General features: G+C 43.5%; 1 protein-coding gene across 1 annotated transcript in view; it reads left to right on the top strand.

The window, feature by feature from the left end:
• The first annotated feature begins 8,408 nt into the window (after nucleotides 1–8,408).
• The window catches only part of LOC137651577 (uncharacterized), a 20,571-nt gene continuing 8,979 nt past the window's right edge, over nucleotides 8,409–20,000 (top strand). Inside the window, exons 1-2 of the mRNA XM_068384807.1 lie at nucleotides 8,409–8,628; nucleotides 10,609–10,850. Of these exons, the coding sequence (XP_068240908.1) occupies nucleotides 8,409–8,628; nucleotides 10,609–10,850 (462 nt within the window). The remainder of the gene's footprint in view (nucleotides 8,629–10,608; nucleotides 10,851–20,000) is intronic.

The raw sequence follows: 20,000 nt of genomic DNA, 5'->3' as shown, positions 1-20,000 counted from the left end.
TCTCCGCTCAATACTTGTATTGGACAAAGGTTTATATCCGCATAGGAGGTGTAAAACCGCCACCGTCCCCTTCTGGGACGGAGTCCTCCCGATAAGGGAAAGCATAAACCAATGCAACATAGCTTGCATACAGGAACAATCTATTAGAATTATCCCAGATAAATATACATAGAATGAATGCTCAATTATATCAATAAACTGACACAGGTGAAGGAGACGCAAGGTTCTCAAGAACAAGTTTATTGATAGACAATAAACAGACAGGTTAACAACAATTCTATATATATATATATATATATATATATATATATATATATATATATATATATATATATATATATATATATATATATATATATATATATATATATATATATATATATATAAGAAGAGGATAACCAAAACTTTAAGCATAAGTCTGATAGTAAACATAAACTTTTTTATCTGAAAGAAAAACATTAGTGCCACTTTTAACTTACCGAGGTATGAAGGTCAGAATAGTCTGTATTACTAATCAGTTACATTAGCGTTAGAAACGCTCGGCACACATGTCTGCACTTATGCTAGGTTCACCTTTGGAAGTGGAACAGTCAACGAGGGCACCTCAGTGCCCTCACTTAGTTTGTAGCACAGAATGTAACCACACACTCACCCTGGAATTAATTGTCCCAATTAAAACCACTGTTCCTCGCAGAGATAAACAGCAGGGTTAACGACGCAACCCACTGCTACCACAGAACTCTTTAGTTGCTCCACTTGCTTCGCATAGTGGCGAAAGAACACTCTGGAAGACTTCCAGCCAGTGTATGAACAAAGACGTTCAAAATCCATACAATTAAGGAAATTTAAGGATGAAGCAACTTTCCTCGGATCGTGACCTGCGGGTGTACTGTCAGGATCCGCTCTGCGATTAAAATATGCGATTTTCGCCCTGAGTTGATTCAGTGATAAATTTGAGCCTGATTTTCTCCCCTGAATAGTTGACCACACTAGAAGTCTGAAGTTCTAGGAAGATAGACCTTTAGGCATTCTACTGGACATAGAGATGCATCTTCTTTCAGAGGACAGATTCTCCAGGGACCCCACCTGTTGGTGGGTAACTCATTCTTGGTGAGAAACAAAGGATCCGGAAACAGGTTCAGTTCTCCCCCATCCGGGAACTGAACACGACCTTCCTCTCTCGAGAGGGCTACAATCTCACTAACCCTGGCCCCGGACGCGAGTGGAAATAGGAAAATAACTTTTTGGGTCAAATCCATTAACGCACCCTCCTCATTGCTCCACAGAGAAGCGAAATGAAGAACTTTATCTAAAGACCATGAAATGGGCTTTGGAGGTGCTGAAGGTCTGAGCCTAGGGCAGGCTTTCAGAACTTTATTGCCTTCTAATAGATTTGCACTTATTTTCCTCTAGGAAGTCTATGCTGGCTTCCGAAATCCCAAAACGCTTTCTCACCGCTAGGGAGAGAAAATCATGAGCTGCAGGATCCGGGTTTTCTGTAATGAAGCGCAGACAGAAGACTTCTGGACTCGCTGGGTCAGAACTGGATCTGGTAGCGGTAGAAACTTCAGTCGTAGTTCCAATGCCATGGGGAACCACATGCTGTTCGACCACTTGTGGGTCACTATTGCCGCTACCCCCTTGAAGGATCTCAGTTGTTGAAGACCCTAAACAGAAGGTTATGAGGAGGGAACAGATAAATCCTGGACCATCTGTTCCAGTCGAGGGACATTGCGTCCACTGCTTCCGCTAAGGGGTCCTCGTTCGGGGACACGTACAGGGGCAACTTCTTGTTGTCTTTCGTCGCAAAGAGGTCTATCTGCAGTTCTGGGACTTGTTCAGAATGAAGGAGAATGATCCTGCGTCTAAGGACCATTCCGACTCTATCAGTGTGAACCTGGATAGAGCGTCAGCTGCCATATTGCGGACTCCTTGAAGGTGAACTGCCGACAGGTACCACTTCTTCTTTTCCGCCAATCGGAAGATGGCCAACATCACCTGGTTGAGAGGTGGTGACCTCGATCCTTGTCGATTCAAGCATCTCACAACTACCTCGCTGTCCATCACCAACCTTATGTGGATTGAGTGACGCGGGGAGACTTTCTTTAAGGTAAGGAGCACTGCCATAACTTCTAGAAAGTTTATGTGAAAGGTCTTGAATAGCTTGGACCAAGTCCCCTGGACTTTTTTCCGATGAGAGTGACCTCCCCGTCCCTTCTTCGAGGCATCTGAGTGAATCGTCACCGACGGGGGAGGTGGCTGAAGAAGAACCGATTTATTTAGATGTCTGGCTTGGGACCAAGGCCTGAGAAGAGTACGTAGCCGAAGCGGAACTGGTCTTCTCAGATCTCTTCGCGCGTTTGATGCATAACTTCTCCAAACTCCGGTTGCATCCTTTAGCTGTGCTCTTAGCACTGGGTCTGTCACCGAAGCAAACTGGAGAGAGCCCAGTACCCTCTCCTGTTCGCGTCTTGATATCTTTTCGGAATCTAGAAGTCTCTTGACAGAACCCGCTATCTCCTTCCTTTTCTCCGCCGGGATGGAGAAACGGTGTGACATTAAGTCCCAGTGGATTCCCAGCCACTGGAACTTTTGAGATGAAGAAAGTCGAGACTTTTTTCTGTTGATCTTGAAGCCTAGATACTCTAGGAACTTGATCACTTGACTGGAAGCTTGCAAGCATTCTGTCTCGGATGCTGCCCACACCAGCCAGTCGTTCAGGTAGGCTACTACCTGAATTCCCTTTAGGCGTAATTGTTTGAGAGCTACGCTCGCAAGCTTCGTGAAAATCCTTGGGGCTATATTTAGCCCGAATGGCATGGCTCTGAAGGCGTATAGTCTTCATTGTAGCTTGAACCCTAGGTAGGGGGAGAGTCGACGGTTGATTGGAACGTGCCAATCTGACAAGTCTGTGGAGACGGAATATGCCCTCTTGGGCAGTAAGGTCCTTATGTGTTGCAGTGTTAGCATCTTGAATTTGCAATTCACTATGAACTTGTTGAGTGGCGACAAGTCCAGAATGACTAAGCTTTTCTGAGTCTTTCTTAGGAACACAAAACAGCCTCCCTTGGAATTTGATGGACTTCACCCTTCGGATCACATTTTTCTCCAACAGTTCTTGAACGTACTCCTCCAGAACGGGTGTGGAGTGTTGGAAAAAACCGAGGGCACGGGGGTGGAGTGCTGTACCAGCTCCAGCCCAGTCCGTTCTTGAGTAGGCTGTGGGCCCAGGGATCGAAGGTCCACCGATCCCGAAAATTCTGAAGTCTCCCTCCTACCGGCATCATCTCACTTGGACTTCCGTCCTGAGGTCTTGCCTCCCTGACCGCAACCACCCCTGAATCCCCTTCCCCTTGAGGGGCGCCTAGACGAGCCTTTGGCTGCTCCTCTAGGCTTTGCTCGAAAGGAAGTAGACTGCCCTTCGAACGTTGGGGTAAACACCGTGGACTGTGTCGACACGGCCTGGGGTACCCAGTGGAAAGTGGTCGGGGTTTGTGCCACCATCTGGGGCACTGAAGGCATCGGCAACTGCTGTTGCTGTTACTGTTCAACTGGCTTGGCTGGCCGAGACGGTAGCCTAGGCCTTTTAGTCTTCCTCTTCGGTTAGGGACCCTCATCCGGGGAAGGCTTTCTCTTGATAGACAGGCCCCATTTTTGGAGAAAATTTCTATTCTCCGTGGCAGCCTTATTCACAACTTCTTTGACCAATTCGCTAGGGAAAAGGTCTTTGCCCCAAATGTTGGAGGAGATTAGTTTCCTTGGCTCGTGCCTCACCGTAGCCGAGGTGAACACGAACTCCCTACAAGCTCTCCTCGCCCTGACGAAGCTGTAAAGATCCTTCGTCACTGTGGCCAGATGAATCCTGGCCACTACCATGAACATTTCTTGGACCTTGGGGTCACTTGCCATCGTCTCAAGAGTGGTCTGAAGAGACATTGAGGCAGCCAGTCTTTCTTTTTTCTCGAGCTCTCTCCGCAAAAGAAAGTCAGACAGCTTAGGGAGGTTGTCACCGAACTGACGTCCGGCAATATCAGCCTCCAACTTCCCGACTGAGAAGGTAAGATGGACGTCCTTCCAGTCCTTGTGGTCCATGGGTAGGGCCAGCGACAAGGGTTTACACTCCTCCAGGGAGGGGCAAGGCTTGCCAGCCTCGACTGCTTTTAATACAGCCGCAAACCCTTTCTGCAAAAAGGGGAAGGCTCTAGCAGGAGAGGACACAAAGGAAGGGAGCTTCTTACTCAATGCAGTAACTTTTGAGTTTGTGAAGCCCCTCTCTTTCATCGAAGATGAAAGCAAAGCTTGAGCCTTAGCATGGTCCATCACTATGACCTCCTTCGGCTCTGTCTCCTCCTTTGAAGCTGGTTCCTTCCTCAACCGGACATAACAGTCCGGATATGACCCTTTGCTGGGCCAGAATTCCACTTCCTCAAGGGGAAGTGAACCCAGCTTATCCGACATGACGATCTTTCCAATCGTCATCGGCATGTGCTCAGCATATCTCCACGGGTTAGCATCTAAGCACAAGGGAAGGTCTTACACATTGAGCCTTTTCTGGGGCCCACGTGATGCTGCAAGCTTCTGCATCCGCAGTTCCATTGCAGCCGCCTTCTCCATATTCTCCTTCTGCATTTGATGGATCATTCCAACAACGGAGGAGAGGGCCTGTCCCAGCTCTACTGGGAGAGCGGACGATGTTGAGGGAATAGGTTCAGGGATCAGAACCGGAGCAGCCGACACCTCGTTGGCTTCTTCCTCTACGATGTCTGGGGCTTGATCTTCTTCCTGGCCCCCTGCCAGGAGGTCTTCCTCCAGACGCTCGGACACGTCTGACATCCTGTCGCCCAACTGGATGTCTTGCACGGCGACCGCCACTTCAGCATCCACCTGGATCTGAACTAGGGGGATCTCCTCTTGAGGCTTGGGAATCACTGCATCAGCTGATGCCCTAGGGAAAAGGTAAGCCCTCATCTTCTCACTTGGAAGATAAGGTCCAGAGGTGTTCTTCTGGAAGCCCCTTACCCAGGTGCGAAGCTTCTCCCTTGCTATATCCCTTGATTCCGCTGTCCTAGGGGAATTAAAAGCTTCAGTAATCAGGTTAGAGCACACAGTACATACCTGGGGGTCCCAATACCGGAGCTCACCTTTGGAGACAGCGCATGCTGCGTGCCTCCTACAAAGAGAAGAAAATTTCCATGAGTATCAAGTGAACTATGTATCACTGGATATGCACAGTTTAGCATAACAATTCAGAAAGGAAAGACACACACTTGTGTTTCCTTCACAACCAATTGTTGCAGCCATCCAGATAATAAAATCAAATGGTTAATCTCTTCTAGAATAACCAATGCAAAGTTTCCAGAGGAAACAGGTGGAGCTCACACCTAAGCGAAGAGTTTAAAATCCTGGATAATAGACAAGAAAGAACTCACTTTCTTATCTGTAAGGCAACAGCAAAGGGCTGTGCAAGACAACACAAAAGTGTTAGAACACACAGTGCTGTACCAAAACTTATACTATAGTTTTCCTCTTACAGTATATGTTATACTGAAGTATACTGGTACAGTATAGGAGGTTATGTGCCGGCCGGCACACACCATAACTAGCTTTAAAGTATACTACTTAACAGCTATAAGGCGACAGAACGCTGGTTCAAATGCATGTGCCGGCCGGCAACAGCCGATGTCGGCTATACAAGGTAGCACCCGGCTGCCGGCCACACTCCTGGCGACCGGCAGACAAGGGCTGACATAAGCCGGCCGGCAAAGGTACACAACCGATGCCAGCCAGCCACAAAAGAACCAGAGGACTACGACTGCCCGTCTGCCGGCCTCATAGGGCGGCAGCCGGGTCGGGTACAGCACTAGAAGAAAACAGAATGGATGCCGGGATAAGAGCGTAAACAACCTCCAAGCCCGGCAATCCGAAAGAGTGCATATAAGGAAGGGGAGAATCTAATCCAGGCTTCCTGACCAATGCCGTCTGACTTCCAGGCAGGCATGGATGAGGGACCAAGGGAGGTCCGGGCAGCACTCAAGCAGAAGACCCCTGCCGTCCGGCAGACTCTACCGGCTGGCAAAGGACTGAGTCAATTCCACATCCTAACCTATCCTAGGTCCAGATGTAGAATGACGAACAGTACTGTAATGGCTAGGCCATTACGGAGATAGAGGGGGAAGGGACAAAAGAGGGTCCTACCAATCTTGCTTTAGTGAAGGATCACCCGCAGCCAAGGAAACTCATCTTAGCCTAAGGGAGATCCAAGGAGGGAGGCCAGCAATACTTGCCAGCTCCCAAAGAACCAAAGCATGGAAGGTGTTGCAACTCTCAGGGAAAGAATCTTATCCTCCCACCGAGAACAGCAACAAGGACTAGTCTACTAGATCACAAAAGAAGGAATCATCTCGTACAGAAACTTTCGGTAGTGACCTAAGGAGGCTAAGCCTCCTATGTCTGTGTCAGGCCAGCGAGGGAGACTCTACCCCAAGCCAGACGAACACAGACTCAGACTAAAAACTCTGTTGTTCTGTCCCACTCTGAAACCAGACTTACTGGAACAGGAAGGTACAGTTACACCCCAGTATAGTTTTATCGAAAGTTAATTCAGATAAACCACTTAGGGATAAGCCCAAGGTTTAAACAGAGGGAAAGGGATTGCATACCTTCTCCGAAGAAAAGAAAGCAACCGGGGAGTATGAGAAAGTATACTAAGGCTCCATAAGCAACTTAGCCTAGGCACCAAGAGAATCGATTACCTAAATCACCGAAACTCACTCGTATACTATCTTGGAAATATTCAACATAATCTTAAATGTATAAAAAAAAGCCTAAAGCTTCAATAAAATTTTAATACACTCGGAAAACCAAAATCATGCAGAAAGTACTAGGACCAAACGACTAGGCTACATGGCCTAGCGTAGGCCAGAGTTGGCGAATACTTCGCCAAAATAATACTAAAGCACGAAAGGAAATCCTATGTAACGCTAAATAGCTAAAATTTATTAAAGGAAAACAACCGGGAATGTCGCTCTGGCTAACTAAAACTCATACCTAGCGAGCGACAGCGTCCATGACGCCTCCGGTAGGCTACGGTTCTTGTAACAAAGATTAATCCTATTAATCACTTAAAAATTTACCAAGAGCCTACATTCATACATAAAGGAAATGGTACTCAACTTATCAAAGGCCGACGAAGTTGGAGAAGCCATGAAAAGCTGAATAAATCCAAGATTTGCGAGAAACACAGGAAAAAACACCGAGTTGTTAAGCTACGCAAAAAGGAATACAGATGGCGCCAGGATTGGCGCCAGGCACGCTTACGAAACTGGAGAAGAGGGAGCCTTGGGAGCGGCTTCCCCTTTTTCTTTCCCGTTTTCGTTTCTTGCCAATTGACCCCTCGATGTGTTATCTCTGTTTGGGGCGCAGATTGCCATGTGGCGTGTCAAGAATACGTCCTCTGATATGTCGCGATATCCCTTTTATTAGGGATATTCGCTCCAGGAGTTAGAATTCTGGGTACCTTAAGGTAAATTCTCTGGGAATATCGCCGTAGTTGTAATATACCCTAGGAAACTACCCTATAGGAACTTCCATCAGGACAACATGGCTTGAGCCCAAATAAATATATATATATATATATATATATATATATATATATATATATATATATATATATATATATATATATATATATATATATATATATGCGTGTGCGTGTGTTTGTGTGCATGTGTCTGTGTGTGCGCGAGTGTAATAGCTGCTTCATTTTAAGCTTATCGAGTAAATTACGAAGTTAATAATAATAATAATAATAATAATAATAATAATAATAATAATAATAATAATAATTATAATAATAATAATAAAAAGATGTCAGAAAAAAGGGTAAGAGGCAAGAAAACAACGGAGGAACTCAACGAGAAATAGAAAATACAATAGAGGGGACTAAACAACAGAATAGAAGATGTAAAACAGAGGCATAAGGCCGAAGCACATACGATCCAACGGTACATTAACAGGAATAAAGGATACCAACAGAACTAACTATTCTGAACCAACCAAAAAAAAAGACTATAAATACAGTCAACTAAGAATGAAAGACAACCACCAAGAAATCTTCGAAGTCGAACCAAGTAAGACACTCTGGGAAAACATGGAACAATCCGATGTCACACAACAAACATGCAACATAGCTTCGGGAAGTCAAAGAAGAAGAATCAGGAAGAATAAAACAAAGATTCACAGAGATCCCGACAGACACAGTCAGACACCAACTAAAGAAAATGCCAAACTGGAAAGCCCCAGGTCCCGATGAAGTCCATGGATACTGACTCAAAAACTACCAGGCCTTACACCCACGTATAGCAGAACAACTCCAGTATTGAATCTCAAATCACCTTGCACCTAAATGGATGACCACAGGAAAAACATCCTTAATACAAAAAGACAAGAGTGAGGGGAATATAGCCAGTAACTACAGGCCTATCACCTTCCTACCAATGATGAGGAAGTTACTAACAGGTATAATCAGTGAAAGACTGTACAACTACCTAGAGAAAACAAACACCATTCCCCACCAACAGAAAGGTTCCAGAAGGAAGCTCCTGATAGACAAAATGGTAATGAAGAACAGTAGGAGAAGGAAAACCAACCTAAGCATGGCATGGATTAACTATAAGAAAGCCTCCGAGATGATACCACACACGTGGCTAATAGAATGCCTGAAAAGATATGGGGCAGGCGAAAACGATTTGCTGATGATTTTTCAAAAAATAATTATTCGAAAGACAATTGTTCGAAAAACTTTTTTTTTTCTCGAAAACTAATTATTTGAAAACCATTGTCCGAATGCGAAAATTTTCGAATTTACAATTGATCGAATTACAAGATATTCGAATAAAAAAAATTGAAATTAATATTGTTCGATTCCATAAGTTTCAGTGACTTGTTGAGTCAGAGTAAGAATTTGTTACTTTTGCGGTTTATAAGCGAATGGGTAGGTATATGAAAAACAAATCAATTGCATTGTTTGTTATTTAAATATATTTATGGAAAAAAGAATAACCGTAAACAAATCCACCTTTTGAAAATAAACATTAATAATCGAATGAGTAGTTAAATGAGAAACAACTCAATTGTATGGTTTTTCTTAAATACTTATATGAAATTAAATGCAAATAAAATTGGAAAATAAACATTAAAATTCGCACCGTTATTTTGAACGCTTTCCTATTTAGTAAAAATTTCTTGAACCCTACAATGGCTGAGTTCGTGAAGAGTGAGAAAGGAAAGCCCATGTTAGTAGTGAACGGACATTTAATTGTTAAAGACAACCAAATACAAGATAAAACATATTGGAAGTGCCATTAATTTTCAAATTACTGTAAATGTCATACTATAACAATAAAAGATGTTTCTATCACTAAACAACATAATCATTTAGGTGATCCAGCTGAAATAGAAGTGTGAACATTTATGGAAAAAATTAGAGGACACAAAAAGTACACGGGACTCCCCTCACTATATAATTGCAAATGCATCTTCGGATAATAGTGAATCAGGAGCTCAAGGATTGCCAACTCTAAACAGTATTAAGTGCTCAATGAGAAAGGTTTGCTCGCAAGAAAATTGTGGACTATTCACACAAAATCATTGGAGGCCTATAGTGTTTTCGATCGAATATATGAAGACTTTTAAGAATGAGTATTTTCTTCTTTTTGAATCGGGTTTGGAGAAAGAGAGAATATTAATATTTTCCACACACGCAAATCTTTATGTTATAACTTCGTGTCGGAATTTGTACAGCGATGGTACTTTAAAAACTGTCCCGACACTGTTTGAAAAATTTTATACTATACATGGCTTAAATAATGTTTTTTCTTTATACCTTTGGTTTATTGGGTTGCTTCCTAATAAAAAAGAAGAAACTTATGTTAGATTTTTGCGATGCGTCAAATAATTGGAACGACTTTCAAATATTGTTTAAATCACAACTAAATTTAACAGGATACGGTAAATGCTTCAAAGGAAGAATTTTCCTCAGTTAAGCTTTATGGTTGGTTTTCTTCCATTTAGGACAATGTTTATATATGAAAGTATGCAATGTTGGTTTAAAAGTACAGTATGATACTGACGTAGAGTTTTCAATGAAAATTCGAATGTTATTAGAACTGGCATTTATCCTAGAAAATATAGTTTTTGAAACTTTTGAAAATTTAAATGAATAGGAGTTATTTTTAACAAAATTATGCTCTTGTTATTTTCAAGTTTTTTTTTTTTATATAGTTGACATATGAAAGATTTATTTTAAAGATGTTATTGTTCGTAAACTTCCCTAGTAGTTTTTCTTTATTTCCTTTCCTCACTGGGCTATTTTCCCTGTTAGAGCCCTTGGGCTTATAGCATCTAGTTTTTCCAACTAGGGTTTTAGCTTAGCATTTAATAATAATAATAATAATAATAATAATAATAATAATAATAATAATAATAATTAACATTAATCCTATTATCCTTTATGGCTAAGTTGCTATGGATTCGAACAACAAAATGGTTCGCACACGGAAAAAAATACCACCATCTTCATCAAAAAAACAATGTGCAACTGGAATACAGTACTTAAAAGCTCTGGAATAAGACTAGCAGAGGTTAATATCAGGAGAGGTATCTTCCAGGGCGACTCACTGTCCCTACTTCTCTTAATAGTAGCCATGATCCCCATGCCAAAAGTACTGCAGAAGATGGATGCCGGGTATCAACTCAAGAAAAGAAGCAACAAAATTAAGCATCTGATGTTCATGGACGACATCAAGCTGTATGGTAAGAGCATTAAGGAAATAGACATCTTAGTCCACACTGTAAGGATTGTATCCGGCGACATCAGGATGGAGTTTGGAATAAAAAAAAGAAAAAAAAAGGCCATAGTCAACATACAAAAAGGCAAAGTAACAAGGAATGAAGGGATAAAGCACATAGAGGAGACGGGATACAAATACCTGGGAATAATGGAAGGAGAGGATATAAAAAACCATGAGATGAAATGAAGGACACGATCAGGAAAAACTATATGGAGAGACTCAAGGTGATACTGAAGTCAAACTCAACGCCGGAAATATGATAAAAGCCATAAACACATGGTCAGTACCAGTAATCAGATACAGCGCAGGAATAGTCGAATGGACGAAGGCAGAACTCCACAGCATAGACCAGAAAACTAGGAAACATTTGAAAATACACAAAGCACTACACCTAAGAGCAAATACGGACAGACTATACATAACACGAAAGAAAGGAAAGGAGAGATCTACTAAGTATAGAGGACTGCGTTAACCTCGAGAATAGAGCACAGGGGCAATATCTGAAAAACAGTGAAGACAAGTAACTAAAGAGTGCTTGGGAAGAAAGACTGATAAAAGTAGACAAAGACCCAGAAATATACAGACATGAGAATGACAAACAGAACAGAGGACTGGCACAACAAACCAATGCACGAACAATACATGAGACAGACTAAAGATCTATCCAGCGATGACACGTGGCGATGGCTACTGAGGGGAGAGCTCAAGAAGAAAACTGAAGGAATGATAACGGCAGCACAAGATCAGGCCCTAAGAACCAGATATGTATAAAAAACGATAGACGGAAATAACATCTCGCCCTCATGTAGGAAGTGCAACAAGAAAAATTAAACCATAAACCCCATAGCAAGCGAATGTCTGGCACTTGCACAGGACCGGTACAAAAAGAGGCATGATTCAGTGGCGAAAGCCCTCCAATGGAGCCTGTGCAAGAAATATCAGCTAACTTGCAGTAATAAGTGGCACGAGCACCAACCTTAGGGAGTGATAGAAAACGATCAGGCAACGCTCCTCTGGGACTATGGTATCAGAACAGATAGGATGATACGCGCAAATAGACCAGATGTCACGTTGGTTGGCAGTCAAGAAGTAAGTATCATTCATTGATGTCGCAGTACCATGGGACTCTAGAGATGAATAGGATGAAAGGGAGAAAATGGATAAGTATCAAGACCTGAAAATAGAAATAAGAGGTATATAGGATATGCCAGTGGAAATTGTACCCATAATCATAGGAGCACTGAGCACGATCCCAAGATCCCTGAAAAGGAATCTAGAAAAACTAGAGGCTGAAGTAGCTCCAGGACTCATGCAGAAGAGTACAATCCTAGAAACAGCGTACATAATAAGAACAATGATGTACTCCTAAAGTGGCAGATTGCAACCCGGAACCCTACACTATACATATCACCCAGTTGAAAAGATTATGATAGAGAAAGAAAAAATAATAATAATAGTAATAATAATAATAATATTAATAATAATAATGTACCCAGTTATATTCTATCACAAAAGAATACTTATTGGTTAAATGGGTAAAACAGATGATCATATAGAAGGCACTGCAAAGAAATAAAAATGAAAAAATAAAAAAAGAAGGCTTTCATAATAAAAGATTCAGGTAACTTTAGTGCAAAATAATACAATATGAAGATGTGTCGTCAGTGGACAAAATTTTAACTGTAAATCATGATATCTATTCGAATGCAGGATTAAAAAAAAAAAAAATGGGGGAAGTCGAAAAAACGGATTTTGAGCGAAGAGAAAAATCTATTTTTGAGTGAGGTAGCCATGTCGTCCTGATGGAAGTTCCTAATTGGTAGCATTCTGGGGTATATTTGACTACAGAGATATTCCCAGAGAATTTTACCTTAAGGTATCCAGAATTCTAACTCTTGGAGCGAATATCCCTAACTAATCTCACAAGGATATCGCATAATATCAGAGCACGTATTCTTGACACGTCACATAGCTATCTTCGCCCCGAACAGTATTAACGCTTCGAGGGGGATATAGTGACAAGAATCCGAAACGAGAATGAAAAGAGAACCACTCATAAGGCATCTCTCCTATTCCGTTTCCAGTGTGTATCTGATGAAGGCGGTAGCGCCCTCTTTATTCCTTGTAGCAATATACGAGGTGGTACAGATACTGTATTATAGGGAGGTGTCAATAAACCCTTTTACAATAAAAGGAAGGGTGGGTCCATCAGGACGACATGGCTAGCTCACCCAAAAATAGATTTTTCGCTTCGCTCAAAATCCGTTTTTGGGGCTCAGGCCATGTCGTCCTGATGGAAGTTTACCAGAGCATTACTGTATCTGTGGATTCCCAATCAGTGCCGTACTCTCAAGAAAGTATTTTCCTGGTCCGTCTAGACCTAGACACCTATGATGTTACCGTCATACATCATTTCATCTAAGCATGAACTATGTTAGTGCTTCCTGCCCCCTATAGGGATGAGTCATACTAGACTGGAAAAGTCTCGAGGAGTACATAATAACTTATGGATGACAAAATGACACGCTTGTATAGTGGTCTCGCCCTATACATTATAAGGCAAAGTTTGTATAAGAGTCGCCAAAGTCAGAATGAATTTGTGACACCTTCCCCAATGTGACCACTCTTAATAACTATCGGATAAAGGTCATATCGTATAGGAACAAATTTGCATCTCTGCCACTCTCCCGTTAGAGTACCACCACAACCTAAGGAAGGGTTAAGGAGAGTGGACTTTTGCTTGAATCAGGGAACAGTCTTAAAAGACATACCATGATAAAAATATCCATATTTTAATCTTAATGTTCAGTACATATCTAATAAAAATGAGTGTGGGTGAATAAAACGCAGGGTTCACTATGAACTAGTTTATTAAAATTTAATAAACGTGCATATCAGATCTACCTTTATAAAATTTATAAAAAGTGGATGATATCTATTAAAGCAAAAAGAAAACAGTCAACAGAAAATATTATTTCATCTACCATGAAACAGACTTGCCACTTCAATTGAATTAGTAATAATGCTACAGTCTGTATACTGTTTAATTACACTAGCGTAAGAAACGCTTGGCACAAGTGTCCGTATTATGCTATAGTTCACCAACGTCAATGGAACAGTTCGTAAGGACACTTTTGTGGCCTATTGTTCAGTGTGTAGTACACACAGTGACTACACACCCATCCTCTTGATTAATCGTCCCAAATTAATTACACTGTTCCTCGCAGACTTAAAACAGGAGGTTAAAGGATTCTACCTGCTGCTACCACAGATTACTTGAGTTGCTCCACTTGCTTTGCATAGTGCATAAAGAACACCTTGGATGACCACCAGCTGGTGTACGAACATAGATGTTCAAGGTCCATATGAATAAGGAAATTTTATGGAAGAAGCAACTCCTCTCGGATCATGACTAGTGGGTGTACTGTCAGGACCCGATTGGCGAATAACACAGGTGAGTTTCGCCCTTAGTAATAGAAAACCTTGAGCCCGAGGTTTCTCCTCGGAACAGCTGTCCTCCCATAAAGTCTGAAGTTCTATGAAGATAGACCATTAGGCACACCACTGGACATAGAGATACATCTTCCTTCAGAGGGTAGATTCTCTAGGGACCCCACCTGATGGTGGGTAGCATGTTCTTGGTAAGAAACTAGGGAGAGAAAATCATGAGATGTAGGTTTCTGGTTTTCTGCGATGAAACGAAGACAGTCGACTTCTGTACTCGCTGAGACAGGGATGGATCCAGTAGCGGTACAAATTTTAGGCGTAGTTCCAATGCCAGAGGGAATCACACGCTATTTGGCCACTTGTGGGCCACTATTGCCGCCGTCCTTTTGAAGGATCTCAGTTTGTCAAGGACCTTCAAAAGGAGGTTGTGCGGAGGGAACCGATAAATACCGGACCATCTGTTCCAGTCTAGGGACATAGCGTCCACGGCCTTCGCTAGCGGATCCTCGTATGGGGACACATAACGGTCTATTTGCTTGTTGTCTTTCGTCGCAAGAGGTCTATCTGCAGCTCCGGGACTTGACTCGAGATGAAGGAGAACGATCCTGCGTCTAGGGACCATTCTGACTCTATTGGTGTAAACCTGGATAGAGCGTCTGCTGTCACATTGCGGAACCCTTGAATGTGAACTGCTGACAGGTGCCATTTCTTCCTTTCTACCAAACGAAAAATGGCCAACATCACTTGGCTGATTTGAGGTGACCTCGACCCTTGTCGATTCAGGCATCTCACTATCAGCTCGCTGTCTAGAACCAGTCATATGTGGGTCGAGTGGCGAGGAGATATCTTCTTTAAAGTCAGAAGCATTGCCATGGCTTCTAGAAAGTTGATGTGAAGTGACTTGAAGAGATTGGACCAAGCTCCTTGGACTCTCTTCTGATGAGAGTGACCTCCCCAGCCTTCCTTTGAAGCGTCTGTGTGGATAGTTACTGACAGGGGAGGAGGTTGAAGAAGTATTGATTTCTTCAGTTGCTTGGCATTGGACCGCGGCTTGAGAAGCGATCACAGTCTAGTCGGTAGAGGTCTTATTAGATCTCTCCGCGCGTTTGATGCGTATTTCCTCCAGACTCCTGTTGCATCCTTTAGCTGTGTTCTTAGCCCTGGATTTGTTATTTAAGCAAACTGTAGAGAGCCCAGCACTCTCTCCTGTTTGCGTCTTGATAGCCTTTTGGATTTCAGCAGTCTCTTGACAGATCCTGCTATTTCCTTCCTCTTCTTCCCAGGAATGGAAAGTCGATGTGACTCCAAATTCCAATGGATTTCCAACCACTGAAATTTTTGAGCTGGAGAAAGTCGAGACTTTTTTATATTGATCTTGAATCCCAGATGTTCCAGGAACTGGATCACTATCTTAGAAGCTTGCATGCATTCTGTCCTGAATGCTGCCCACACCAGCCAGTCGTCCAAGTAGGCTACTACTTGGACCCCCTTTAGGCGTAATTGATGGACGGCTGCATTCGCGCGCTTCGTGAAAATCCTTCGGGCTATGTTTAGCCCGAAAGGCATGGCTCTGAAGGCGTAAAGTTTTGTATGTAACTTGAGGCCTAGGTGAGAGGAAAGGTGGCGATTAATTGGAACATGCCAATAAGCGTCAGACAAGTCTATAGAGACAGTATATGCCCTCTTGGGCAGTAGGGTCCTTATGTGTTGAAGTGTGAGCATTCTGAACTTATAGTTCATTATAAACTTGTTGAGCGGCGACATGTCTAGAATGACTCTGAGTTTTTCTGAGTCCCTCTTTGGAACACAAAACAGCCTTCCTTGGAATTTGATGGAGTTAACTTTCCGTATCACTCTTTTGTCTAAGAGCTCTCAGACGTATTCTTCCAGAAAGGGGGTTGAGTGTTGGGAGAATTGAGGAAATTGAGGTGGAGGGCTGCTCCTACTCCAACCTAGTCCATTCTTTATTAGGCTGTGGGCCCAGGGATCGAAGGTCCAGCAATCCCTAAATAGCTGTAGCCTCCCTCCTACTGGAAGCATCTCACTTCTGCTGTTGTGGACCTGGGGCCTTGCCTCCTTGACCGCTTCCTCCCCTGGATCCCCTTCCTCTTGAAGGGCGTCTAGAAGAACCTCTGGCTGTTCCTCTAGCCCTCGAACGAAAGGAAGAAGTCTGCCTTTCGAAGGCTGGGTTAAAAACTGGCGACTGAGTCGCCACTTGTTGAAGTACCACTTGGTACGTGGTTGGAGGTTGTGCCATTATCTGAGAAACCGCGGTCAAAGGAAGTTGTTGCTGTTGTTGCTGTCGGTAAGGTATAGCCAGCCAAGAAGATGGCCTAGGCCTTTTTGTCTTTGTCTTCCTCTTGGGTTAGGGACCCTCATCCTGAGAAGACTTCCTCTTAAGATCTAAGCCCCACTTTTTGAAAAGGTTCCTATTCTCTGTGGCGGCCTTGTCTACTACCTCTTTAACCACATCATTGGGAAAGAGGTCTTTACCCCAGATACGAGAGGATATCAGTTTCCTCGGTTCGTGCTTCACCGCAGCTGAGGCGAACACGAACTCTCTACAGGCTCTCCTAGCTTTAATAAAGCTATAGAGATCCTTCGTAACTGTGGCCAGATGAGTTTTGGCCACTACCATGAACGTGTCCAGGATCTTGGGGTCATTTCCATTGTTTCTAATGTCGTTTGCAACGACATCGATGCCGCAAGTCATTCCTTCGTCTCTTGCTCCCTGCGCAAGAGAACCTCCGACAGCTTAGGGAGTTCCTCACCGAGCTGACGTTCAGCAATATCAGCTTCCAGCTTCCCGACTGAGAAGGTAAGGTGTATGTCCTTCCAGTTTTCTTGGTTCAAAGCCAAGGTCAGAGATAACGGCTTGCACTCCTCCAAGGAGGGGCATGGTTTCCCTGCCTCCACCGGCTTTAAGGCTGCCTTATATCCCTTTTCCATGAAGGGAAAGGCTCTGGTAGGAAAGGCCACAAAAGAGGGAAGCTTCTCACTCAAGGCTGGCACCTTTGAGTTCGTGAAGCCCCTCTCTTTCATCAAGCTCGATAGTAACACCTGAGCTTTACTATGGTCCAAAACTATGACCTCCTTCGGCTCAGTCTCCTCCTTTGAGGCTGGCTCCTTCCTAAGGCGGACATAACAGTCCGGGTAGGAGTCCTTATTGGGCCAAAATTCCACCTCTTCCAGTTGAATTGCTCCTAACTTTTCAGATATGACTATCTTCCCGATTGTCATTGGCATGTGTTCGGCATACCTCCAAGGATTGTTATCCGAGCGCAAAGGAAGATCCTTCACGTTGAGTCGCTTCTGGGGCCCACATGATGCTGCAAGTCTACGTATCTCCAGTTTCATTGCAGCCTCCTTTTCATCATTCTTCTTCTAAATTTGTTGGATCATCTCAACAATAGAAGAAAGAGTCCTTCCCAGGTCATCTGGGATAGAAGACGATGTAGAGGGAACAGGTTCTGGGTCCGGAACCAATGTAACCGACACCTCATCGATTTCTTCCTCTTCTACTTGAGGAGCTTGGCACAGCTCCTCCTCTTGACCTTCTCCTAGAAGGTCCTTCTCTGTAGAATCCGAAACCTCCGACATCCTATCGTCCAATTGGATGTCTTGAAGCGCGGCCGAGACTTCAGAATCCACCTGAGGTTGGGGGATGATTGCATCAGCCAATGCTTTAGGGAAAAGGTAGGCCCTCATCTTCTCATTTGGAAGGTAGGGGCCTGAGGTATTTTTCTGAAAACCCCTCACCCAGGATTGCAACTTTTACCTGGCAGCATCCCTTGACTCCGTCGACTTGGGGTCGTCAAAAGCCTCAGTAATCAGGTTAGAACATACTGTACAAACCTGAAGGTCCCAATACCGGAGATCACCTCTGGAGGCTGCGCATGCTGCGTGCCTCCTACAATGTTGATGTCCACAAAAGTACTTACTGTGGACATTACAGAACACACTCCCGCACTTCGGATGGTCCTCCTGTAAAGAGAAGAAAAATCCATGAGTATCAAGTGAAGGCTTTTCACTTATATTGAAACATTTAGCTTATATAGAAAAGCTATAAAAGAAAGAAGGAAAGACATATACTTGTATTTCGTGTCCAGTCAATTGCCGTAACCTCCCAAAATATTAAAACTAAAGTTAATTATATACTAGAATACCTTATGTAATTTCCTAAAAGGAAATTTAATGTGTAGTTTTAATATACGGGATTGAAAGAATACAGAAAGAACTCACTTTCTATATAAAGTACGGTCTCAACAAAAGGCTGTACAAGATAACATTAAGTATGATGAAGAACTTTAGTGCTATCACAAACTCTGTACAGCAGTTTCTACTAATGCAGTTTGGACTACACTATGAATATAGCATGCTATAGTGCCAGCCAGCACGCGCCAGTACGTTACCGTCGTACGTCGGCACGTGCCAGCCGGCAACTACCCCTTTATAGATCAAAGATATACTATCTTTAACTAATAGGCGGCAGCCTTCTGATTCGCGACTGTGTGCCGGCCGGCAATCATTGCCAGCCGACGGCTGAAAACACTAAAACCCTGCTGCCGGCCGCTAATCATAGCGGCCAGCGGATTGGGGCTGTGATTCCACTGCCGGCCGGCAAAGGTAATAAAACCATGCCCGCCGACAGTAGCCAAGAACCAGAAAACCTCTACCTGCCCAGCTGTCGGCTGTCAAGCCGGCTGCCGGGATAGGGGTGCAACACAATAGTCAGAGAAACAGTATGGATGTAAGGTTATAAGGCAGCATGCCATACGACCTTCCATCCAGAAAGAGTGAACTTATGGAAGGGGAGAATATAGCATTCAGGCTTCCAAAGAATCCACAGCCTGCCGGGCTCTACTGGCAGACATGGAAGAGAGACCAAGGGAGGTCTGGGGTTCACTCTGCAAAGAACAAAGGTTCTCTGCCGGCCGGCACGTAATGCCAGTCGGCAGAGAGCTGAGCCGGTCCTCCATCCTAACCTATGCTAGGTACAGAAGAAGGACTATGGCCAGGAAAATAAAAGAAAGAGAGGTGGGGAAGCGATAAGGGTCCTAAAGACTTCGTTCTAGCAAGAGACACGCTCAGCAGTTAGGGAGCTCATCCTAAGCAAGAGTTGTCTATTAGGGAAGATGACTGGCAATGCTTGCTATCCTCCTCCCAACCAGAACAAAGCTAGGTGAAGTTATTTCGCTGGGCAACCGAGAAACTCAATCTCCAGCCCCTCCAAAAAAACGACACAGGACAGTCTGCTATACCACTAGAGTAAGGAATCATCAGAATCCTTCCGACATGGACTAGGGAAGCAAAGCTCCCTGTGTCCGCCCCTAACCTAGCAAAGGAGACTCATTCTCTATGCTAGGAAGAAGCAGACCACAGACTAAAAAACTCTGAAGTTCTGGACAAACCCAAAAACCAGTCACTCTGGTTATCAGGTCAGGGCAGAAATATCCTAGAATAGTAATACCTGGATTAATATACAGGTAGAACCACTAGGATTAAGCCAAGGGCTTTCAGAGGGAGAGAGGGATTGAACTAAGCCTCATGAGGAGAAAAGAACAATCGGGGATGTGCGAAAGTATACTACTGTACCTAGAATACTAGCTAGGTAAGGTGAGAATCGATTACCTAAATCACCGAAACTCTCTCGTATACAATCTTGGAAAAAAACATTCAACAATATCTTACATGTATAAAATA

This window comes from Palaemon carinicauda, chromosome 13, assembly GCF_036898095.1.
Source record: "Palaemon carinicauda isolate YSFRI2023 chromosome 13, ASM3689809v2, whole genome shotgun sequence".
Lineage (NCBI taxonomy): Eukaryota > Metazoa > Arthropoda > Malacostraca > Decapoda > Palaemonidae > Palaemon > Palaemon carinicauda.
The sequence above is the reverse complement of the archived record's forward strand: the minus strand, read 5'-3'. Positions and strand labels throughout refer to the sequence as shown.